Source organism: Salvia splendens, chromosome 6 (assembly GCF_004379255.2).
Source record: "Salvia splendens isolate huo1 chromosome 6, SspV2, whole genome shotgun sequence".
Taxonomy (NCBI): Eukaryota; Viridiplantae; Streptophyta; class Magnoliopsida; order Lamiales; family Lamiaceae; genus Salvia; species Salvia splendens.
In genome coordinates this window covers 12,216,489-12,239,107 of record NC_056037.1, presented here as the reverse complement: position 1 = coordinate 12,239,107, position 22,619 = coordinate 12,216,489, and the positions used below count along the sequence as shown (strand labels likewise).

The 22,619-nt window shown below is 41.8% G+C and overlaps 2 protein-coding genes across 2 annotated transcripts; both read right to left on the bottom strand.

Annotated features, from left to right (window-relative positions):
* Window positions 1-396: 396 nt before the first annotated feature.
* Window positions 397-2,091, bottom strand: LOC121806230 (40S ribosomal protein S19-1-like). The gene is made up of 4 exons (XM_042206203.1): window positions 1,922-2,091; window positions 1,271-1,361; window positions 812-995; window positions 397-702 (listed from the first exon to the last, which is right to left on the bottom strand). The coding sequence occupies exons 1-4, from the start codon at window positions 2,006-2,008 to the stop codon at window positions 627-629; spliced, it is 438 nt and encodes a 145-aa protein (XP_042062137.1). The 5' UTR covers window positions 2,009-2,091; the 3' UTR covers window positions 397-626.
* Window positions 2,092-9,875: 7,784 nt separating this feature from the next.
* On the bottom strand, window positions 9,876-10,391 carry LOC121808803 (period circadian protein-like). Its single transcript, XM_042209378.1, has one exon. The coding sequence runs from the start codon at window positions 10,389-10,391 to the stop codon at window positions 9,876-9,878; it is 516 nt and encodes a 171-aa protein (XP_042065312.1).
* Between the last annotated feature and the right edge of the window lie 12,228 nt (window positions 10,392-22,619).

Sequence of the window (22,619 nt, the reverse complement as noted above, 5' to 3'; positions counted from 1 at the left end):
TTTTTACGAAATCTGGTTAAATGAAAAAGAAATATTTGATGGTCGAAAGCATTTTAAACTATATGAAGATATAGTTTAGGTCTAATTTGGCAGCTTAGTTGAGATTAGTCATGCTCCATTAGTTTGAGCAAGGATAAATGCCATTATACAAGCAAAATAAAACTAGCACTTAATATCTTAATTTCGCCATATAAACAATAAGTCATTTGTATTCACTAATAAAAATTACTATTTTAGAAAATTTAATTTTTGATGGTCGAAAGCATTTTAAACTATATGAAGATATTCTAAATATTCTACCAAGACAATTTTTTAAGAAAAAATATACGCCCATTTATATGATAGATGCCAGCAAATTAAATCCACAATCGAAAGCAAACGAGAAAACACTACTACTAGAACTAAAACTATTCATTATGTTAAATTAAAACAAAGACAAGACATATTCCAAAAAAAAAGTACTGTGTCCACATTTAAATATCACTTAACAAAATCCAGAGAAGATAATCAGGACCCAAAATTTGATCAAACATGGAAAGATTTCTATTTCAACCCAAAATCATGGTGGAACCATCTTTTTTTACTTTGAGAACAGACCAAACAAGCTAAAAAGAAGCAAACCCAACTCAAGGCGCAACAACAACGATTCTCCCAGAAACTTGATCGAGATCCCTCCTGCCATTGGATGTAATTCTTCTTCCACTGCCAAAAATTGAAAAGGGTTGCAATAAGTTTGCAGCTATTTCCCAAATATAATGCTAACCAATCATAGTATAGGGCCAAGCAAGAAATATATCTATCATGAGCTTACCCCCTTGGTTCCATCTCAATTATGTTCATCTTCTCCAACTCCTGAAGGATGTGACGAGCCACAGAACCACTGCTCTTGCCAAAGTGACGTGGGCGACTTCCATTCCTCTTGCTGCCACCATATATTCTCCTGAAGGAGCCAACACCAATACCTCCCCTGAGGTATATCTTCCTGGCCATGGAAGCTGTACAATCCACCAATGAATTTATCAAATACTTACCATGAAACTACCATTACAAAGCTTGCATATTCAAACACAGTGCAAAAGAGTATTAAGACACAAGAATAAGATGATATAATACAATAAGGTGTACAAATATAAATGAAAGCACTTGCACTATGGGCGCTTGGATCAAGCTCGAGAGATTGACTAAGCTCATGAGGAACCAAAACTTAATTGCAGATAAAAACCACACAAAATAACAAACTCGGTAAAGAGACAGGAAATGAGATCATTACCTGCCCTGATGTAGTACCAGTCGGGATCATAAGGAGCAAGCTCTTTGAGGACACCAGTTTTCACTATGTCAGTCCACTCCGGAAGCTCCATCTATTTGTTTTAAAAGGTTCAAAGGCAAAGCAAATAATCAGTTATACCAACCTGAATTATTAGTTAGAGATACATCAAAATGTAACTTTTGACATCATAAAGTGCTTTACCAGATAAACTAGTACAGCAATTAACATAACAATTCCACAAAAGAGGGTAAACATAACTTTTGATGGTAATAACCCATCAAATGATACAAAAATCTTGACTCGTTTATTTGAAGCGATAAGTTCCGAAATAAGAGTACTAAAACTTAATTTCGTCATAAAATATTCACAAATCTAAACCCTCATAATTCAAATTTGTACATGTTTTTCGGGAGAATTTGGATATGCTCACGATATGTAATTCCTCAATTCAATTATCAGCACGAGATTAGTACGTAATCATCTGAAAGCAATATATCCCGAAAAAAGGAGGCAAACCACAAGAATGAGAAACTATCAATTGTAACGCCAGAAAACGGGAGATATCAGCTGTGCGAGCATAATTTTCCATACTATTAACCTCAAAAAAGAAAAGAAGAAAATAAATAAAGGGAATCGCATAGTAAATGTGACCTTGCCGGACCGCTTGAGGTGAGCGGCGTAAGCTTTGACGAACTCGTGAGGAGACACATCCTTAACAGTCTTGGCCGTCGCCGCCATTTGATCGGAAATCTTGCAGCTCACCTGTACGCCGAATTTGAGAGATGGCGAAGAAGCAGCAGCGCTGGAGCAGAATGGTTAGGGTTAATCGCAGCGCTGATAAATATATACTAGTAGTATATTAATGGACTTCATGGACCCAGAATCCTTTTTCTTGGGCTTGGCCCGTTATGGGTAGACCAACGGCCTAAATTTTCTACCCCGCTTTGTTTGCATATTATTTTGGGACTGGGTTACTAAACGAATCTTCCTAATATTTAAAATTTATAATAAATATCTCTGATTATTAAATGCTATATAGTTTTTCACAACTTAACAATTACAATATCTCAATTCTCAACCTTCACAACTTATTTCAATTTATACTGTTGAGGATATATCGAATAACCTCAAATCCTAAGGCCATCCGCAATGGGGCGGACGATGGCACGCCCGATGGCGCGCATCGTCCGCGCCCGCCATCGTCTGCCCCATTGCGGGTGCGTGACATAGGCCACGGACGATCGCCGCGCCCTATACTAAGGGCGCGGAGTATAGCGCGGACGATGTCCATCGTCCGCCCCATTGCGGCCTACGCGGACGATAGGCCATCGGCCGCGCCATCGTCCGCCCCACTGTGGGCTACGCGGACGATGACACGCGTTTTTTATTTTCTATTTAAATCTCGTTTCTCATTCATTTGTACATACGAACATATCGACTATCTCTTTACATATTCTCTCTCAACATCCAACCAAAATGAATCTCGGCGACGACACCAATAGTTCTAGTTCGTCTGAGTCCGGTAGTTCGACGTCAGAAGCATTACATACGTCCTATTCGACATAGGACGTATGTCCGACGCGACCACCCGGAAGCTCACAAACGTCTGGTTGAAGACTATTTTGCCGATCAACCACGATGGGGCCCGACTGTTTTCCGCCGCCGGTTTAGAATGTCGCGGTACCTTTTTCTCAGCATTGTTCGGACATTATCTTCACGTGATGAATACTTCACGTTTCGAGAGGACGGCATCGGTAAACCCGGCCTTACACCATTGCAAAAGTGCACGACTGCTATTCGTCAGTTGGCATACGGCACCACGACGGACCTTTTTGACGAGTACCTCCACTGCGGGGATTCTACAGGCCGCGAGTGTCTGAAGCGCTTTTGTCGGGGGATAGTAGAGGCCTATGGCGACACATATTTACGCAAGTCGACTGCCACTGATTGCCAGGGTCTGATGCAGATGCACGAGACGGCGCACGGGTTTCCTGGGATGCTCGGGAGCATCGACTGTATGCACTGGCAGTGGAAGAATTGTCCGACGGCGTGGAGAGGCAATTCACAAGTGGATACAAGGGCAGCCACCCGACGATGATCCTCGAAGCCGTCGCTGACCATCGACTCTAGATCTGGCATGTTTACTTCGGCGTAGCCGGGTCGAACAACGACATTAACGTCCTCAACTCGTCCACCCTCTTCACCGAGCAATGTAACGGCAACTGCCCGGTCATCGAGTTCATTGCCAACAGACGCCAATACCATATGGGGTACTACTTGGCCGATGGCATCTACCCACGGTGGCCAGTTTTCCTAAAGATGATCAGCTGCCCAATTGGTGACAAGAGGGTTTTATTTGCGCAAAAGCAGGAGTCGGCGCGGAAGGATGTCGAGCGGGTATTTGATGTGCTCCAATCACGGTGGGCAATTGTGAAAGGGCCGGCTCGTTCCTGGTACAAGGAAGTCATCGCCGATGTCATATATGCGTGCATAATCATACACAACATGATAGTCGAGAATGAAGGCGGAAGCATCACCAATTGGATTGAAGATGACCGTGCATCTAGCTCGTCCGGCACGTTGACCGAGACACCCGATAGAGCGTTACCGTTAGGCTTCAATGAGGTTCTATTTAGACATGCCTCAATGCGCAACCAACAGGATCATGCGCAGCTCATGAGCGACATGATTGAAGAAGTGTGGGCTCGTAACCGCCGTCGCTGAGTTTGCATTTTTTTTAATTCGCATTGTAATGTATTAATTTTTATTAAATGAAATGAAGTTTTTAAATTTCGTATTTTAATTTATTAGTTTTTTTAAATTCGTATGGATTTTATAAATATTAAAAAAATTATGATGTGGCGCGCCATAAGGCGCGCCTTAGGGCGCCCCACTGCAGGTGGGTAGGTAGGAGGATAAAACTGATGACGTGGCGCGCCTTAGGGCACCCCACTGCTGATGCCCTAATCCGAGGATCTCATTAGGATGATACATAAAAAATCATCTAGAATAGTTCTACAAAATAATCTGTTTGGAAAATTTGAGATACAAACTTGCCGGGCGAAAAATTACACGGAAAATAACTGAGGAAATTACACGGAAAACTTGTGAAAAGTGGTAATCCGAGTCGAGGAATCCTCTTTCCGCAAGACGAGATACGCCCCGGTAGTGCTCTCGGTTTGGCGTGTCGTCCCCAAAGATAAAACGACTTCGTCTCTGAAGTAGCAGCACCGCTAGCAGCAAAGCTCCGGCGAACGGGAGTAAGGCGGGGGCAGAGCTTCGACGGGAAGATTATGCAGAGAATGTGAGAGCGTGTATGCAAGAATGCTTGTGTCTGTTCTGTCTAGAATGCAAGTGATGCATGCCTATTTATAGGCCAAGTCCACCCGCTGGGGCATTGATGGAGTCAACAGCCATTATGTGTGCCATGATGGCTTGACTGCAACCGCCGGGGGTTATTGGCTGGTGCACTAGCCATTGGGAGCTGAAGAGACATGACGCACCAGGACATGCTACACGACGGGATACACCATGGACCGTCGAGGTCTAACGGGGACCTCCATCTCCCGCTATGCGTCGGGGTTCAGCGGGACCTTTTGTCTCCCGTTATGCGTCGGGGTCCAGCGGGAACATGACGTGGACCAGACCCGTCGGGGATAGCGTGGAGTTTGGGGTGGTCTAAAAAGAATAAGCGGAGCTTGAACCACACTCAACGACCAGCTCCAAAAAACAGCCCAAAGACCACCCAAATACCAATTGCCAAGATCCAAGGCACGGTGCGCGACTCGCGACTCACAAGAGAGCGGCGGCGGCGCGCGCGTGTGAGCTCTTTCATCCGTCTTGTTCCACGATAATTATTACACATAGTAATTCATCTTATTAGATACTTCATCAGAGAAGTTTATCATCCCCGATGTGGGATAATTAACACTTAGTTAAATACTCCATTAGTTTTTCTCATAGCTCATTTTTAGCTTTATAGTGACCAACTTAAATATATTATTTCTCACTCACCGGGAATCGGATTTGAGAAAATTAATATACTACCGTCATCTACTCGGAACATAGATCGACGTTATTGCATTTAATTTCACAAAATTAAATGTCTTGTAACATTTATTATTAGTCAAAGTTGTTTGACCAAGCACGATTCCAACAACCCCCCACATGAGTGTAAATTGCCAAATGCATATGTATGCAGACACAAGCTCAACCCTCAAGAGGTATGTAAGCATAAGGATAGATAGTTTTTGGCTTTGAACCATCCATAGTCAACACCATCGGATACACATGCGGACTAGTAGCGCGATGCTTTGAACTATTCCTCCACGGCGTGCACCGAGACAATGATGTTAACACTTAAACACCTCAACCTCGTCCGTTCTCACGTTTTGTGTCCATTTCAGGCCTTGGACACCACTTTGGATTCATAAGTGTATTGTTTGAAGCGGCCCCACTTCACACTTACATAGGTGATTCCTCATTAAGTATCTTGCCATACTTGGTCTCCTTGAGAACTTCATCTCAACGAGATCCTTTATGGATTATTAAAAGTCATAGACTTAACCTCACCACTAGGCAAGTTTTTTCAACACTCTATTACTCTCTAGGGAATAGATGTAGATGAGTGTTCACACGAATTCTCATAGCTTAGTTTTCCCATTGAACTAAGTTCTTGGGATCTCCAGTCATCATGTTTGGGTTACCACTATGACAATTCTTTAATTTGTGGATTTCAAACTCATTCCCTCTAGCAATTTATTCATTTGATCACGATTTAACCCTTTGGTTAGCGGATCCGCTAGATTATCCAATGACTTCACGTAGTCAATTGTAATCACCCCTGTTGTGATCAAATGTCTCACGGTATTATGTCATCGACGGATGTGTCGAGACTTACCATTGTACAGGCTACTGTTTGCCCTCCCAATAGCGGCTTGGCTATCACAGTGAATTAACACTGGAGGCACGGGCTTTGACCAACATGGAATGTCTTCAAGGAAGTTTTTAAGCCATTCGGCTTCTTCCGCAGCTTTATCTAAAGCTATGAATTCAGATTCCATGGTGGATCGGGCTATACATGTCTGTTTCGTGGATTTCCACGAGACAGCACCACCCCCAATAGTAAAGACATATCCACTTGTCGAAAGTGAGTCTTTGTTATCGGATATCCAGTTTGCATCGCAGTACCTTTCAAGTACATTGGGGTATCTCGAAAAGTGTATCCCATGATTTTGAGTATACTTGAGATACCTCAAAACTCTTACAAGAGCTTTCCAATGCTCTTTGCTTGGATTGCTCGTATAACGGCTCAACTTGTTCACGGCGCAAGCAATATCAGGTCAAGTGCAATTAGTAAGATACATAATGCATCCAATGACCCGTGCATAATCTTCTTGTGCAACGGGCTCACCCCTGTTCTTGCTCAAGTGAACATTGAGCTTTATAGGCGTTTTAGCCGGGATGCCATCATAGGGGTTGAACCTCTTTCATACTTTCTCAACATAATGAGATTGTGTTAAGGTGATTCCTTCGGATGTTCTTAGAATTTTCATTCAAAGAATTACATCGGCTAGACCCATATCCTTCATGTCGAAGTTTCTCTTTAACATGGCTTTCGTGTCGTTAATCACTTGGGTGTTACTACCCATGATTAACATATCATCAACATAGAGACACAATATAACGTATCCATTATCAGTGTTCTTAATGTACACACATTTGTCACATTCGTTGATTTTAAATCCATTTGATAACATCGCGTTATCAAATTTTAAGTGCCACTGCAACAGCGCTTGTTTCAACCCATAGAGGGATTTAACCAGTTTGCATACCTTTTTCTCTTGTCCAGGTACTACAAAATTTTCCGGTTGTTCCATATAGATTTCATCTTCAAGGTCATCATTTAGAAACGCAGTCTAAACATCCATTTGATGAATCTCAAGATTGTGTACAGCAGCAATCGCGAGAAGCACTCGAATTGATGTATTCCTCGTTACAGGTGAGTAGGTATCGAAGAAATCATACCCTTCCTTTTGTTTAAAGCCTTTGACTACCAGTCGAGCTTTATACTTGTCCACTGTTCCATCGGCCTTAAACTTTCTTTTAAGGACCCATTTGTATCCTAAAGGTTTAGCCCCTTCAGGTAGATCAACTAACACCCAAGTGTGGTTTTGCAAAACTGAATCAATTTCGTTTTGAACAGCTTCTTTCCAATGCAACCCGTCTGGGCCAGCAATGGCTACTTTTATTGATGTTGGCTCTTCATCCAACATAAATGCAATATAGTCAGGACCAAATTTCTTTGGTGTTCTGACCCTGCTACCACGTCCTGGTACCGCATCGTTTGGATCAGGCCTTGTTTGCTTGCGCGATTCTGGCTCTTCATCCACTGATTTAGAACTAGTGGTTTCATCCTCAATTCTCGTCTCAAAATTGGATGCAATATTTCCTTTTTCTTTGCGAGGAAATATATTTTCAAGAAATACAACATTTCTTGACTCGATTGTTGTTCCCACGGTCACAGTCGGTATTTCAGACTTCTGGACAACGAATCGATATGCACTACTATTAAGTGCATACCCAATAAAGATACAATCAACCGTTTTAGGACCGATTGTAACTTCTTTGGGTGGAGGAACCATCACCTTTGCCAAACACCCCCACACTTTGAGGTATTTGTAGGATGACTTCCTTCCCTTCCACAACTAATAAGGAGTAACGTCCTTACCTTTGCGTGGAATTTTGTTTAGGATGTAGTTGGCTGTCAAAACAGCTTCCCCCACATGTTCTGGAGCATCCCCGAACTGACCAGTAACGCATTCATCATCTCTTTGAGAGTTCGATTCTTGCGTTCTGCAACACCATTAGATTGTGGTGAATATGGTGCAGTCGTTTGATAAATTATACCACTTGCGTTGCATAATTCCTCAAACGGGGCTACGTATTCACCTCATCTATCACTTCGAATCATTTTGATTTTACATCCAAATTGATTCTCAACATCGTTCTTATAATTTTTGAATGCTTCTATTGCTTCGTCTTTACTTCTTAAAAGATAGACATAACAATATCTTGTGCAATCATCTATTAATGTGATAAAGTATTTTTTACCACCTCTCGTTTGCACCAACTTTAAGTCACATACGTCCGTGTGAATTAATTCAAGGGGTTTTGTGTTCCGTTCAACCGAATGAAACGGTAACTTAGTCATTTTCGCCTCAAGGCAAGTTTCACATTTGTTTTGAGTTTCTACTTCATTTGCCTTTAGTAAATCTAAACTTACTAATCTTTTAATGGCATTTGGATTTACATGTCCCAATCTATTGTGCCACAAGTTAGAACACTCAGTCAAGTAAGAAGAAGTAGATGCATTCTTATTATTAGCCAACGGCTTAGGGACATGGTGTGTAGCTACACTAAGCTTGAAAAGCCCGTCGGTTACAAAACCTTTTCCGAGTGACTTTCCAAACTTGTACAAAGAAAACCTATAAGATTCGAATACAAGTTTAAACCCCTTATTCACTCGTATTGATCCTGACACTAGGTTCTTGCGGATGTCCGGGACGTGCAGCACATCCTTCAAAGTGATGGTTACACCGGACGTCATCATGAGAATCACGTCCCCAATGCCGAGGACTTGAGACGAGGCTTGATTCCCCATAATGATTTTCCTCCCTTCAACAGCAGTGTAGGAAGGGAACTTGCTCTTATCGGCACAAACATGAGCAGTAACTCCAGTGTCGATGTACTAGCCATCTTTGTTATCAACAAGGTTGTCTTCTTCCGTGACCACAGCAACAAGGTCACTTTCATCCCAGTCCTTGAACTCTTTTTCAACAACGTGGGCAGCCAACTTCTTCTTCGGCCTGCAGCAGTCTTTGGAAAAGTGGCAAGGTTTGCCACAGTTGTAGAAGTTGCCTTCAACCTTCCTCGCAGGCTGCTTCCTCTTGCCCTTGTCCTTTACAGTTGGACGGAAGCGTTTGTTGGAGAGACCGCCCCGCTCCAACAGATTGGCCTTTGCAACAGGTGGGCCATGGACCTTAGCCAAACCATCGTGTTTGCGCACGTTTGACTCGATGCGCAGCTTCACGATCAAGTCTTCAAGATTAATCTCCTTTCGCTTGTGCTTAAGGTAGCTCTTGAAGTCCTTCCAGCCGGGTGGAAGTTTTTCAATGACCGTGCCCGCCGTGAAAGCTTTATGCAGGGTCATTCCCTTGGCGGCGAGGTCGTGGATGATCAGCTGGAACTCTTGCACTTGGTCCATGATTGGTCGGGAATCAACCATTTTATATTCCATGTACTTGGCTATTACAAATTTGTTAGTGCCCGCATCATCAGTACGATACTTCTTATCTAGCATTTCCCACACTTGATTTGATGTGGGAATAGTACAATACACGTTGTAGAGACTATCATCTAAAGCACTTAAAATAAAGTTTTTACAGAGATAGTCTCCTTTGCGCCAAGCATCATACTCGACGTACATCTCAACACGTGCCTCGTCCTCACTTGACGGGGTTGGCTCATTCTTCTTGAGGAAGTTCACGACGCCCAACGTTGTTAGGTAGAACAACGTTTTCTGTTGCCATCTCTTGAAATCCGTTCACATGAACTTCGATGGCTTCTCGGCGGGTGGCATCATCCTTGGTGCCATTGGTGCCGAGTTTGTCCCATGAAAGGGACCAAGTCCGTTGCCCCCGCAGGAGCTAACAATTGAGTGGGACACAGTACCCCCCATAGTCGCGTGGAGCATGGAGGCCCCCGCATTTGTGCCGACCCCGAAGGATCCAGCACCTCTGCCGACCCCGGAGGGTCCAGCACCCGTGCTGCCGCCGAAGGAGCTAGCACCCGTGCCGACCCCGGAGGGTCCAGCACTAGTGTTGCCCTCGAAGGAGCTAGCACTCATGTTGACCCCGAAGGATCCAACACCCGTGCCGTGCCCGAAGGCCCCGACTCTCGACCCAATGAAAGATCCAATGGAACCACTGAAAGTGGAACCGACCGATCCACTCGAGGTGAATCCGGTAACCGTCCCAAAGGGGTTGTCAAACACCCAATGGGTTGTTGAGGTAGAAGTTGAGAAGCCAGGAGTCGGAATCATCGTTATGTCCGACGACATGTTGACAGGTACAACGGGGGACACGATGGAAGGAACGGTGGCAACGGTGGTAGACAGGTCGAGGAGTCCTCTTTCCGCAAGACGAGATACGCCCCGGTAGTGCTCTCGGTTTGGCGTGTCATCCACAAAGATAAAACGTCTTTGTCTCTGAAGTAGCAGCACCGCTAGCAGCAGAGCTCCGGTGAACGGGAGTAAGGCGGGGGCAGAGCTTCGACGAGAAGATTATGCCGAGAGGGAGAGAGCGTGTATGCAAGAATGCTTGTGTATGTTCTATCTAGAATGCAATGGATGCATGCCTATTTATAGGCCAAGTCCACCCGCTGGGGCATTGATGGAGTCAACAGCCATTATGTGTGCCATGATGGCTTGACTGTAACCGCTGGGGGTTATTGACTGGTGCACTAGCAATTGGGAGCTGAATAGACACGACGCACCTGGACATGCTACATGACGGGATACACTATGGACCGTCGGGGTCCAACGGGGACTGAATGGAGGATTTTTGCACGTGTGTCGTGTGCACGTGTTCCCCCTTCCAAAAAGATTTATAATTTTCCCACTAATCCAACAAATATTACAAAGTATAAGCGGCAAGAGTGGGGTCGAACCACAGAGACTATGGACCTACTCGAGATTGTTTCTACGACACAAACGGAAAAGTGATCGGCTGCTGCCACGCAACGAGAGGGTTGAGTTTTAACTACTAGACCTGGGAAATTAAACCTAATCAATTCTATCTACTGGGTCCAGAGAATGGAAATTACTTGAAATATAAATGCATGCATGATTCAAAATTGAATTTAACTTTGGGACATTCACCGAATTTCCTGGGTCAAGCAAATAAGTTTCCTAAAACAGCCAGACACAGATCGTAAGAAAAGCAGCAGAACAGATTTCCCTAAATAGCTACTGACAAGAAAGCTGCGACTAACAAACCAAAGCAGATCTGATTCTAACTACCAGCAAACTTCATCTTCTTCATGAAATTTAACGGGAAATATAGAACAAAATAGAGCATTAAACACCATGAAAACAGAGCAATCTCAGATCTAAATTTAAACATGAAATTAAAGCCTAAACTAACATATCTACGATACTGGGTCTAGCAGATGCGAGATCGAACAGTAAACAGCCATAATCATGCAAAATAGAAACAGAGAACTTCAGATCCACCAACACAGATTCAGATCCACCACAATCCAACATCGAAAACGAAACGTAAACACGAAATTCAAGCTTGAACTGCCAAATCTACTCTCCTGGATCAAGCAGAAAGCGGAATAAACACAGATTAACCTTGCATGCATCACCTAAACTAACAGATCTCGGAAATCGAGCACGTGAATAACTAGATCTCAACCTCTAAACTACTGGAAATCATGTAAACATCATGGATCTAAACATTTAAGCCACCAATTGCGAAAAGCATCCAAGAAACATGAGTAAATAGCATCATCAACATGAAAATAAACACCAAAGCTTCATAAAACCATAAATAGGTCGAGATCCAAAGGCGGAGTCGTCAATTCCTCCGATGAAACTCGAGATCTAACAGATTATTTACATGCTTGACACTAACTGCACTAATTGCTCTCCCCCTCCCACTTCATTCATGCTTGTGCCCAAGCAATCCCAATGAGGTGGAAAACAGGGCAGTTAGTGGCGACAACAAAACAGATATCACAGACACAAAGAAAATACAAACTTCTCACACTTAGACCAAGAATTGGGCTAAGTGGGAGAAGACACAAACATCAACTAACAGAACGTATATACACAACAATGTTCTCACACTTAGGCCAAGCAATGGGCTAAGTGGGAGAAGATATACACAGAAAACACAAATAACAAACACATGCTATATTAACAAAAAAAACTTCTCACACTTAGACCAAGAATTGGGCTAAGTGGGAGAAGGCACACAAAACATACATATATACAGACACAACGAAGCATGCGCGATAACAGAAACACAACATGCATAGCAGACATCTTAAAAAAAACAAAAACTAAAAAATAAAAATTACTTGGTCATTTGGGGTGGTTCAGTTTCGCTTCTGACTCCTTTTGGAGTCAGCCTTCCTGGGGGTGCTGGTGGTGCTTGTCTTCTTGATCCTCTTGCTGGTCATGGGGGTTGCATCTTCTTTGGGGATTCCTTGCTCTATTGCTGGTACATCAACATCGACAGTTCTGGAGTTTGTAGAGCAGATTTGGCCACCCCCTGCTGGGCGGAATCCTCTGTTTCCCCTGTTTCTGACTTGTCATTCTGCTGGGTCAGGTAGTCGTCTTCCTTATTTCCTAAATTGGGAGCTTCATCATTGGAATTCCTTGGAGGTCCCTTGTACTCTCTTCGTGACCTACGAAACTAAAACTTGGAATTCTTAAGCAAACTGGTCAAGTGGATGTAAGATCAAAATGATTTTTTTTTCATTTATAAACTTCTTTCCAAGATTTACTTAAAATTTCGAAAATATTTTTGGAATTAAATTTTTTTCTTTGTTTGGATTTTAATAAGAAATTTCAGAAAAAACATATTCACACTATGTACAACTTTTGCTACAGTATTCTTGGGAGTATACTAGTTCAGTCCAAAAATTTTCAAATTCTTTCCTATCTACCTGACCCAGCAGATTCCCGAAGAGTACTTAGCAAACTGACCCGCTAGGCAATAAAAAGGTGCATGCGTAGTGGAGTTTCTTCCATTACGCGTAACTCCGAATTATCCCTATTTTTTTTGAAAATAATTTTTTTTTCAACATACTTAATTAGAAAAAGGGATTTAAAAAAAACTAAAATTCTTTTTGCAATTTTCTTTTTTTTTTTAAATTTTTTTAATTTTAATTTTTTTTTTACTTTTTAAATGTTTTTGGATTTTTTCTTAGAAAACTATTTACAAGAATTAAAAGTCGACTAAAAGTATTTACAAAATGATCTTCTAAAGTATCCAAGGATCATATATGCAACCATTAATCATAAAATTGAAAGAACAAGAAAACTCCCTGGCCACATAGGCATTCTTTCAGCCACATGTAATCGGAGAGCTTTCCTTCTCCACTTCAGCCTTGATTTTTTTTCAACATTGGAAGTCATGCCTGGACAAAAGAAAACGATCAAAAACATAAAATTAAAGAAAGCCGAAAGCTATTTATAGTGTCATAGAAACAAAATCAAGTAGATAACGCCATAGTCCCCGGCAACGGCGCCATTTGAAGGGAAGATTTTTACACGTGTGTCGTGTACACGTGTTCCCCCTTTCAACAAGATTTATAATTTTTCCACTAATGCAACAAATATTACGAAGTATAAGCGGCAAGAGCGGGGTCTAACCACATAGACTAGGGACCTACTCGAGATTGTTTCTACGACACAAACAGAAAAGTGACCGGCTGCTGCCACGCAACGAGAGGGTTGAGTTTTAACTACTAGACCTGGGAAATTAAACCTAATCTATTCTATCTACTGGGTCCAGAGAATGGAAATTGCTTGAAATATAAATGCATGCATGATTCGAAACTGAATTTAACTTTGGAACATTCACCGAATTTCCTGGGTCAAGCAAATAAGTTTCCTAAAATAGCCAGACACAGATCGTAAGAAAAGCAGCAGAACAGATTCCCCTAAATAGCTACTGACAAGAAAGCTGCAACTAACAAACTAAATCAGATCTGATTCTAACTACCAGCAAACTTCATCTTCTTCATGAAATTTAACGGAAAATACAGAACAAAACAGATCATTAAACACCATGAAAATAGAGCAATCTCATATCTAAATTTAAACATGAAATTAAAGCCTAAACTAACAGATCTACGCTACTGGGTCTAGCAGATGCGAGATCGAACAGTAAACAGCCATAATCATGTAGAATAGAAACAGAGAACTTCAGATCCACCAACACAGATTCAGATCCACCACAATCCAACATCGAAAACAAAATGTAAACACGAAATTCAAGCTAGAACTGCTAAATCTACTCTCCTGGATCAAGCAGAAAGCGGAATAAACACAGATTAACCTTGCATGCATCACCTAAACTAACAGATACAGAAATCGAGCACGTGAATAACTAGATCTCAACCTCTAAACTACTGGAAATCGTGTAAACATCATGGATCTAAACATTTAAGCCACCAATTGCGAAAAGCATCCAAGAAACATGAGTAAATAGCATCATCAACATGAAAATAAACACCAAAGCTTCATAAAACCATAAATAGGTCGAGATCCAAAGGCGGAGTCGTCAATTCCTTCGATGAACTCGAGATCTAACTACATCGTCTCAAAAGCGGAAAAGAAAGTAAGGATCCAACGTGGGAGTCGTCAATTCTACCGTCGAAACCATTGAACTAAGCTAAGAAATCAGCAACTAAACTAAACTAAGCTAAGAAAGCGTTGGCGTTAAGCGCATATGAGAGTTTCCTACCTAAACTACGAGAATGGTAGCGTTAAGCGCTACCGAGAACTTTCTACCTAACTACCATAGTGTTAAGCGCTCCTTTCTTCATTCATGTTGGTCCCTTTATATAGGGAGGCTTCAAGCTCGGATCCACAGGGTATGCTCTTCATGATTTGACGTTTGTACCCTTAAATATGATCTTTTAAATCTGCTCATTTCTTCACCTTTTCTGCTCCATTTTCCCCGCCCCGAGTAATTTGTGTGCGTTCCTGGGTCCGACAGATTTTTCACACACCTGCTCTCCTAATAATTCTCCTTGACCTAGCGGATTTTTGACAATTTTTACTCATTTTCTGCTCATTTTGCATCTGCTCGGTCAATTTGCAGCATCTACTAGACCCAGCAAATATCTGCACACTTAATCTCAAATTTGCGCATTATCTCCCCCCAAAAGCATGTAATATCACCCAAAATCAATGCATGAAACGAGCCTTATCAGGGACCCTTTGTCTCCCGTTATGCATCGGGGTCCAGCGGGGACCTTTTGTCTCCCGTTATGCGTCAGGGTCCAGCGGGAACATGACGTGGACCAGACCCGTCGGGGATAGCGTGGAGTTTGGGGTGGTCTAAAATGAATAAGCGGGGCTTGAACCTCGCTCAACGACCAGCTCCAAAGAACAGCCCAAAGACCACCCAACGACCAATTGCCAAGATCCAAGACACAAGGCACACGACACCCGACGCACGGGTCACAGTGCACGGTGCGCGGCTCGCTGGCGGGCGGCGGCGGCGCGCGTGTGCGCGTGTGGGCTCTGTCACCCATCTTGTTCTACGATAATTATTACACATAATAATTCATCTTATTAAATACTTCATCAAAGAAGTTTATCATCCCCGATGTGGGATAATTAACACTTAGTTAATTACTCTCTTAGTTTTTCTCATAGCTCATTTTTAGCTTTATTATGACCAACTTTAATATATTATTTCTCACTCATCGGGAATCGGATTTGAGAAAATGAATATACTACGGTCATCTACTCGGAACGTAGATCGACGCTATTGCATTTAATTTCACAAAATTAAATGTCTTATAATATTTATTATTAGTCAAAGTCGTTTGACCAAGCACGATTCCAACATAATCATTTATGAATTTTCATGTGTACTTCCACAATTAAGCTTTCCGAGATATGCCCAACTATGATCTAATTCAATTGACAACAGAGATATGATAATGGATGTCGTGCATTAAAAATTTCACTCAAGACGTGAACTATGGATAAATTGAGATCCCAAGAATAGGGCACATCTATGTCAATTAGCTAAGTTGCAGCTAGATTCAAGCACTTATTGGCCCATTGAGATGACTTCCAATTGTTCTTCAAAAAAGCATCTCGTGAATACCTTGCACGCCTTAATCAGAGTCCGGTGAAAAGAGTTATGCCCGTGTAACAAAAATTGTGCATTGAAGATGGGGTGACTCCAAAGGGAATGTAATGAGGGGTGGAAAACACCCAAGCGGGAGGTATGCCCAATATTTGCAAGTGACTCCAAAGAGTGTGTCTAGGCCAAATGAGATGAGGTGTGGGAATCGCCGGGTGGGCGTTTCGCGTTGTATTGCCGAATTTATCGATTTTAACAGGTTTTTCTTGGGTAATTAACCCCACCTATAAATTCTTGTTTGTGAGACATTAGAATTTAAATTAGATGATAGTTAGTGTAAAAGACTCATTTGAAAACATCTACTTGAGTGATATTTTTATCCAATTCTTAATTTGATTAAGATTCTTGATTTCTTCTATTTAGATTGAATCAAGTAGATATATGCACATATGGTTTGTGTATCAACATGATAGTGGAGCTAATTGAGATGTTATCTCGGTGAAAGTTGTCTAGGGCTGTCTTCATTGCTTTGAAGGAGGTCTTGAGGTCTCAAGCATAATCTCTCCTCTTATACACTTTCCATCTAATTATTTTGGATTTAGTTTTTGTAGCTAGATCCACTTATCTTTTGTGTTATCTGAATATTAAACATCATTGAGCACATCTTGGGAATACATATAGATCAATCAATGGAGATCAATATCATATGATCTAGCTAACAAAAATTAGATTTCAAGGAATTGAATGGAAGGAAAATAATACTCTCTCCGTCCCACAAGAATATGCACTCTTTCCTTTTTAGTCTGTCTCACAAGAGTATGCATTTTCTAATTTTAGAAAGTATTTTCTCTCAAATGAGCTGTGACTCATTATTCACTAACAAAACTACTTTTTATCTCTACCTCTCTCTTACTTTATCAATTTTGCATTAAAACTCGTGCCGAACCCAAAGTGCATATTCTTTGGGGACGAAGGGAGTATAGAAGATGTGTTGAAGTAGAGGTCATATTTTAGACTTTAGACTCTCTCCAAGAAGATGAAGAATTCACAATCATTGCTACACTAACCACGAAGCATGCATTTACTTAACTAATCACTAGAATAAAACAAGCAACTTTCCATGAATGAATTATATTAAAATATACTAAAGGAGATGGGTTTGCTCATAAAAGCCTTTACAAAATTCAACAATCAACTTAGTATAAAGTTAGCTAAGGGAGCTATTTATAAGTAGTGCTAAAACATAGGCAAATTAAAATTTGGGTAAAAAGTTACAAATCCTTGGATAAGGCACTATGTCGAGTGATGTTTTGGTTGGTTGTAGCTCGGCCGAGTAGAGCTCTCGAGAGTCCTTTTGTCACTTCCTCACTCGGCCGAATTGGATTATGTCCCTTCACGACTTAGTTGAGTCGAGCCCTCTGGATTGTGCCATTACTCCCACTCGGCCGAGTGGAGGTGTTCTTGGTGTCAGTCAATCGAGTAACACCTTCTGGCTTTACATTTTGGCCCAAATGCTCGATATGGACTATAATCTCTCGTCCTTCATCCTTGGCCCAATCAATCCGCGAGTCGTAGATTCAACTTGACACTTGATGTTGAACACCAGAGTTCACACCATTTCATGATCTATTGAAGAATTTGTCATCAACACCCGTTTCGATATACCCACAAGAACGAGCGAGTCCAAATTAAATACTCCCTCCATTTTTAAAAAATAGCAACTATTTACATTTTGGGTCGTTCCTTAAAAATAGAAACTTTAGAATCTTTCTATTTTATGACATGGACCCCACAATCCACTAACTCTATTTTAACTACTCTTTCTCTTCCTCTCTCTTACTTTACTCATCTTTCTTTTCCTCTCTCTCTTACTTTACCAATTGTGCATTAAAACCTGTGTCGTTTCAAATGTTTATATTTTTTTAATACGGATGGAGTATGTGATAGTAGTTTCTATAAGAGTGTCCACAATAAGGGAGTCGCGGCTCCCGGGCAGGGGGTGGCTGGGTCGCGGCTCCCTATAGCTGGGGACAAGGAGAGCCGCGGCGGGGGGCGCCCATGGGCAAGCCGCGGAGTTGGCCTGGCCAAGGCTCTTGGGAGTGGGGCGCGGCGCCCTATTGTGGCGGCCGAGAGCCGCGGCGCCCGCCCAGGTTCGATTTTTTTTCAGTTTTTGTGCTAATTTCATGAAAATGGAAGTTTGGAGAAGATGAAGTGAAGATAGATAAAAGCGGTTTTCAAATCATTAAAAACGAGACAACGGTTTTGAAAACATTAATTTATCATTAATTTAGGAAACAAATCATCTCTATGCTGTAAAATTAAATCCCAATTAAAATTGGACAACTTTTTAATTAAGGATTGTGAATTCAATTCACACCCTAATTACGAAAATAATTAAAATTCGAATTTTCAATAAATAAATTTACTTGTAATTGTCATTTTTTAATTAATTTATATTTTTTTCTAATTATTATAGTCTGATAATTTTTATTTTAATTGAATTAAAATATACCAAGAATTAAAAAAATAAATAGATTTGTGGCTTGTGTTTGTCCACTATCAGGGTGGATAAGTTTTTTTGTGGCCCAGAACAAGTTTTCTTGGCCTTGGCCAAGTTTTTGTGGCTTGAGCTTGGGCAAGTCCACCCTATTGTGGACACCCTAAGGTATTAGGTCCACTAAAGGCTCCAACTAAATTAGATGACGTAGCATAGTCGTCTAAGATCTTAGTGATATATGCTCACGTTTCAAAAAGTATCTTAACATGTACTCCCCCCGTTCCATAGTAATAGAGTCATTTTGTCATTTTGGTATGTTCCAAAGTAGTGGAGTCATTTCATTTTTTTAGTAAAAGTCAACATATTTCTTTTATTTACTTTTCCCCCTCTCTTACTTTATTCTCTCTATTTTTTCCTCTCTCTTACTTTATTATCTTTTTATTTAATACTCCATCCGTCCACGATAAATAGAGCACATTTGTCATTTTTGGTTGTCCACGAAAAAACACCTACATTACTTAATTAAAAAAACTACATCATATTTAGGAAAAAACAACATTACTAACTAAATTACTTAAAAAAACTACATTGCTAAATTAATAAAAACCTAACTAGTCATCTAAGTTTAACTTCTAACTCAGGTTCTTGATCATCCTCTCAGTCCTCCGTCGGGCATCCGGATCGGATTCAATATGAAGGTTGTTTTGTGCATCAAGTATAAACCTATACTCAACCACCTCGTGAAAACCACCAAACTCCTCGATCGCTGAGGCCACAAGCTGAGTAGACGGAAGAGGCGCAGCCTCCGGGGGAGCCGATCCGGACGCGGCCGCCTTTACCTTCTCTTTGGCTTGGGCTTTGGCAGCCTTGGTGCCAATGGGACGTCTAAAAGTAGACGTAGGCCTGCTGGAACTCTCTTCCGGCTCAGCGTTCAGATCCACAGGAGATGGGCCGCTGCTCGTGTAACCGCCAGCGGCGGTGTTCTTCGTCCGCTTCGCAGCTGAGGAGGATCCAACCTGTATCCTTCCGTTGAACTGTAACACCCGGACTTTTTATAGTACTTGGAACAACACCAAGCTACTACGGGGCAATTAATAAATGGTCTAAACAAAATGAGAACGAACAAAATAAATTAATTATCTTGGGCCGACCCAAATAAATTCAATTTGGAGTCCAAATGTTTTATAAAAATGGCTTTGGGCCATAACAATTAAAAAGTCTAACAATTAAAGAATTTTTACACTTGGGCTTGCAACTAAATAATCCCAAAATAAATTTAATTAAAGTGTGGAAGCTCAATTTCATTCCAAAAATGTGGGAGAGAGCCCAACACTTTCTTTCTTTTCTTTCTTTTCTTTCTTTTCTTTCTTTCTCCTCCCTCTCGGCCGATTCTTCTTCATGGAGACTCTCCATGTTTCCATCTCCTTCACCTTCCATCTTCAATTCTACAACCCAAGGGTCACACAAGTTTAATACATTAGCTTCTTCATTTCTCTTCTCATATTACACTTACAACAAGAACAAAGAGAGAAAGAGAGAGATAGCCGAGAGAGTGCCGAGAGAAGGGGAGGAAGAAGAAGTTGCTTCCATTTTGTTTCAACCACAATCAAGTTCAATCTTTTTGAGATATAATCCCTATCCAATCCCCAAAGCATGAATTTTAGTAGCTAATTCATACATTTTGTTCATACATCCACTCCCATAAGTAATTCAAACAATCCAACAATTGAAACCAATCGAACACCGCCGTAACTAATCGAAAACGCGAAATAACATAATTTTGTAATAGGAACGTATCTTGCGGGACATTTCGGGGTGGTTCCGGGCTTGTTCGGAGTGGTTTCGGGGGGAGGCAGCCGGCAGTTGCGGCTGACGGACGGCAGAACCGCCGCCGGACCCTGCGACGGCCAACCGGTGATTGGACGACGGCGAGGCTGACCGGCGAGCAGCAGCGACGGCCGCGAACAGCGAGCAATGGCGACGATCAACTGCTGCAATGGCGACCTGCTACGGCGGCGGTGAGAGGCAGCGACGGAGGCTGATCGAGAACAGCAGCGATGACCCCTCGACGGGATGGGACGACGATGGTGAGCATCGGCCGGCGACGGGAAGAAATTGGCAGAGGCGCGAGCCAATTTTGAAAGAAATAAAGAAAATGTCGAAGAGAGAGAGAGAGGGGGAAGAGAGAGAGAACGAATGGGGTGATGAATGGGGGAGAATAAGGGGTGGGCCACTTTTGTTGGACCTTATAATTAAATTGGAAGTTTAATTAAAGTTTGGGCCCTCTTTTAATTTATTTGGGGCTTCTTAGTTAATTTGGAAATATAAGGTGGGGAAATGATTAAATGTTGGACTGATGATTTAATCGTAATGAATGATTTAATTAAATCCTGGAATGTTTCGAAAGGCGAATAATATTATCCCAAGTACGAAATAAATATAATTGCGAAGAGAAATAAATGCGATAAATTAATTATGCGCTTAAATAATTTTTGGAAGTTTATTTCGACGTCATGGAAAATACGAGGAGCCAATGGAGGAAAGAACGGGCGTAAGCGGCCGACCGGCGTCGCACGCAACGCCTTGGGCGGCCGCCGAATAATCGAAAATGCACGAAAACCGAGTAACAAGATAAAATACTTTAATTAGAGTGCATGCATTCTAAATGTTTTCCTTCTTGAGATTGATGTATACTTTAATTGTTTTTCGAAAAGGTGGTTCGCACGCTCGTTAAAGTCGGATCGAGAAGTTATAAAAAGAAATTTCTAAGCTATTGAGGTGGGCTCTATTACTTAAACTCTTTTATTTGCAATGAGATGTTCATGGAGAGATAAGGGTGGATTGAATGTTATGTCATGCCTTATTTTATGTTTTGAATTGCCTATCTGATTGTCTATTAGGATAATGTCCTACTAGACTTTGATGGTTAACGAATTCGGGTCTGACTAGGGAGTGAGTCCCTACTCAGACTAGTGCACTGATGGGGATCGTGAGCCGTCCTTTGGGTCGGCCGGTCCAGTGATCGAGTTTGTGGCCACATTCTCGTTTCACATGATGGTTCAGATATGGTACATGATGGGGATGGTGATGATGATGGGCTGTACAGCCATATTTTACGATGGAAATGATTTTAGTGTTTCTCGGCATTTTAAAGTAAAACCGAGTTTTACCCAACGAGGGCTTGACATAACTTTATTGATAAAATGTATTTTGGGCATGAGTTCACTGAGTGCATCAAGTACTCAGCCCCTGCATATGTTTTCCCTATGTGCAGGTTGAGCGTTGACGAGGACGGAGGATGTTGAGCATTTGGACAAAGACCGTATTCAATAAATGTTCCGGTTGCTATTGTGTCTTCATACATAGTAGTAGCCAACTCTCAAATGCTTCCGCTACGTCAAGTTTTAGAACTCTGATGTGTTTCTTTATTTCGTTGGACTATTTTTTTTCAAACTATGTTGCTTCGTGATCTGAGACTATGATTTGATAATGAAGTTTCGTCTTTTGATCTACATGTCGTACCCCTTGATTGTTTCCCCTTTCTTCCCCGCTTCTTTATTCCCCCACTAGTCGCGATCCACCGTGCTTTCTATCCCTAGGAAGTGTGGTCGTGAGAACTTTGCCTTGTCCTTCAAGATCAGCCAAACGTTGTACAACTTGAACTGCCCGAACTGCGAATGGTACTCGAACATCGACTTCTTGATGCATCCTCCATGCTCTCACCGCTGCCCCTTGCGTCCATGTTCGTGTTGTAGATATAGGAGAAGTTGTTGACGTGGAGCTTGATCCGATCCCAACACTTGCGACGCTGAACCTTGGTCCGCTTATATGCCCAACTCGGATTCAGCTCGTTGTATCTGGTCTCAATGCAATCCCACATCCTGGCCGAAGTCTGGTTGTTGGAGTATATTGAATCCTCTGATATATCGACCCAACATTGAGCCACCTT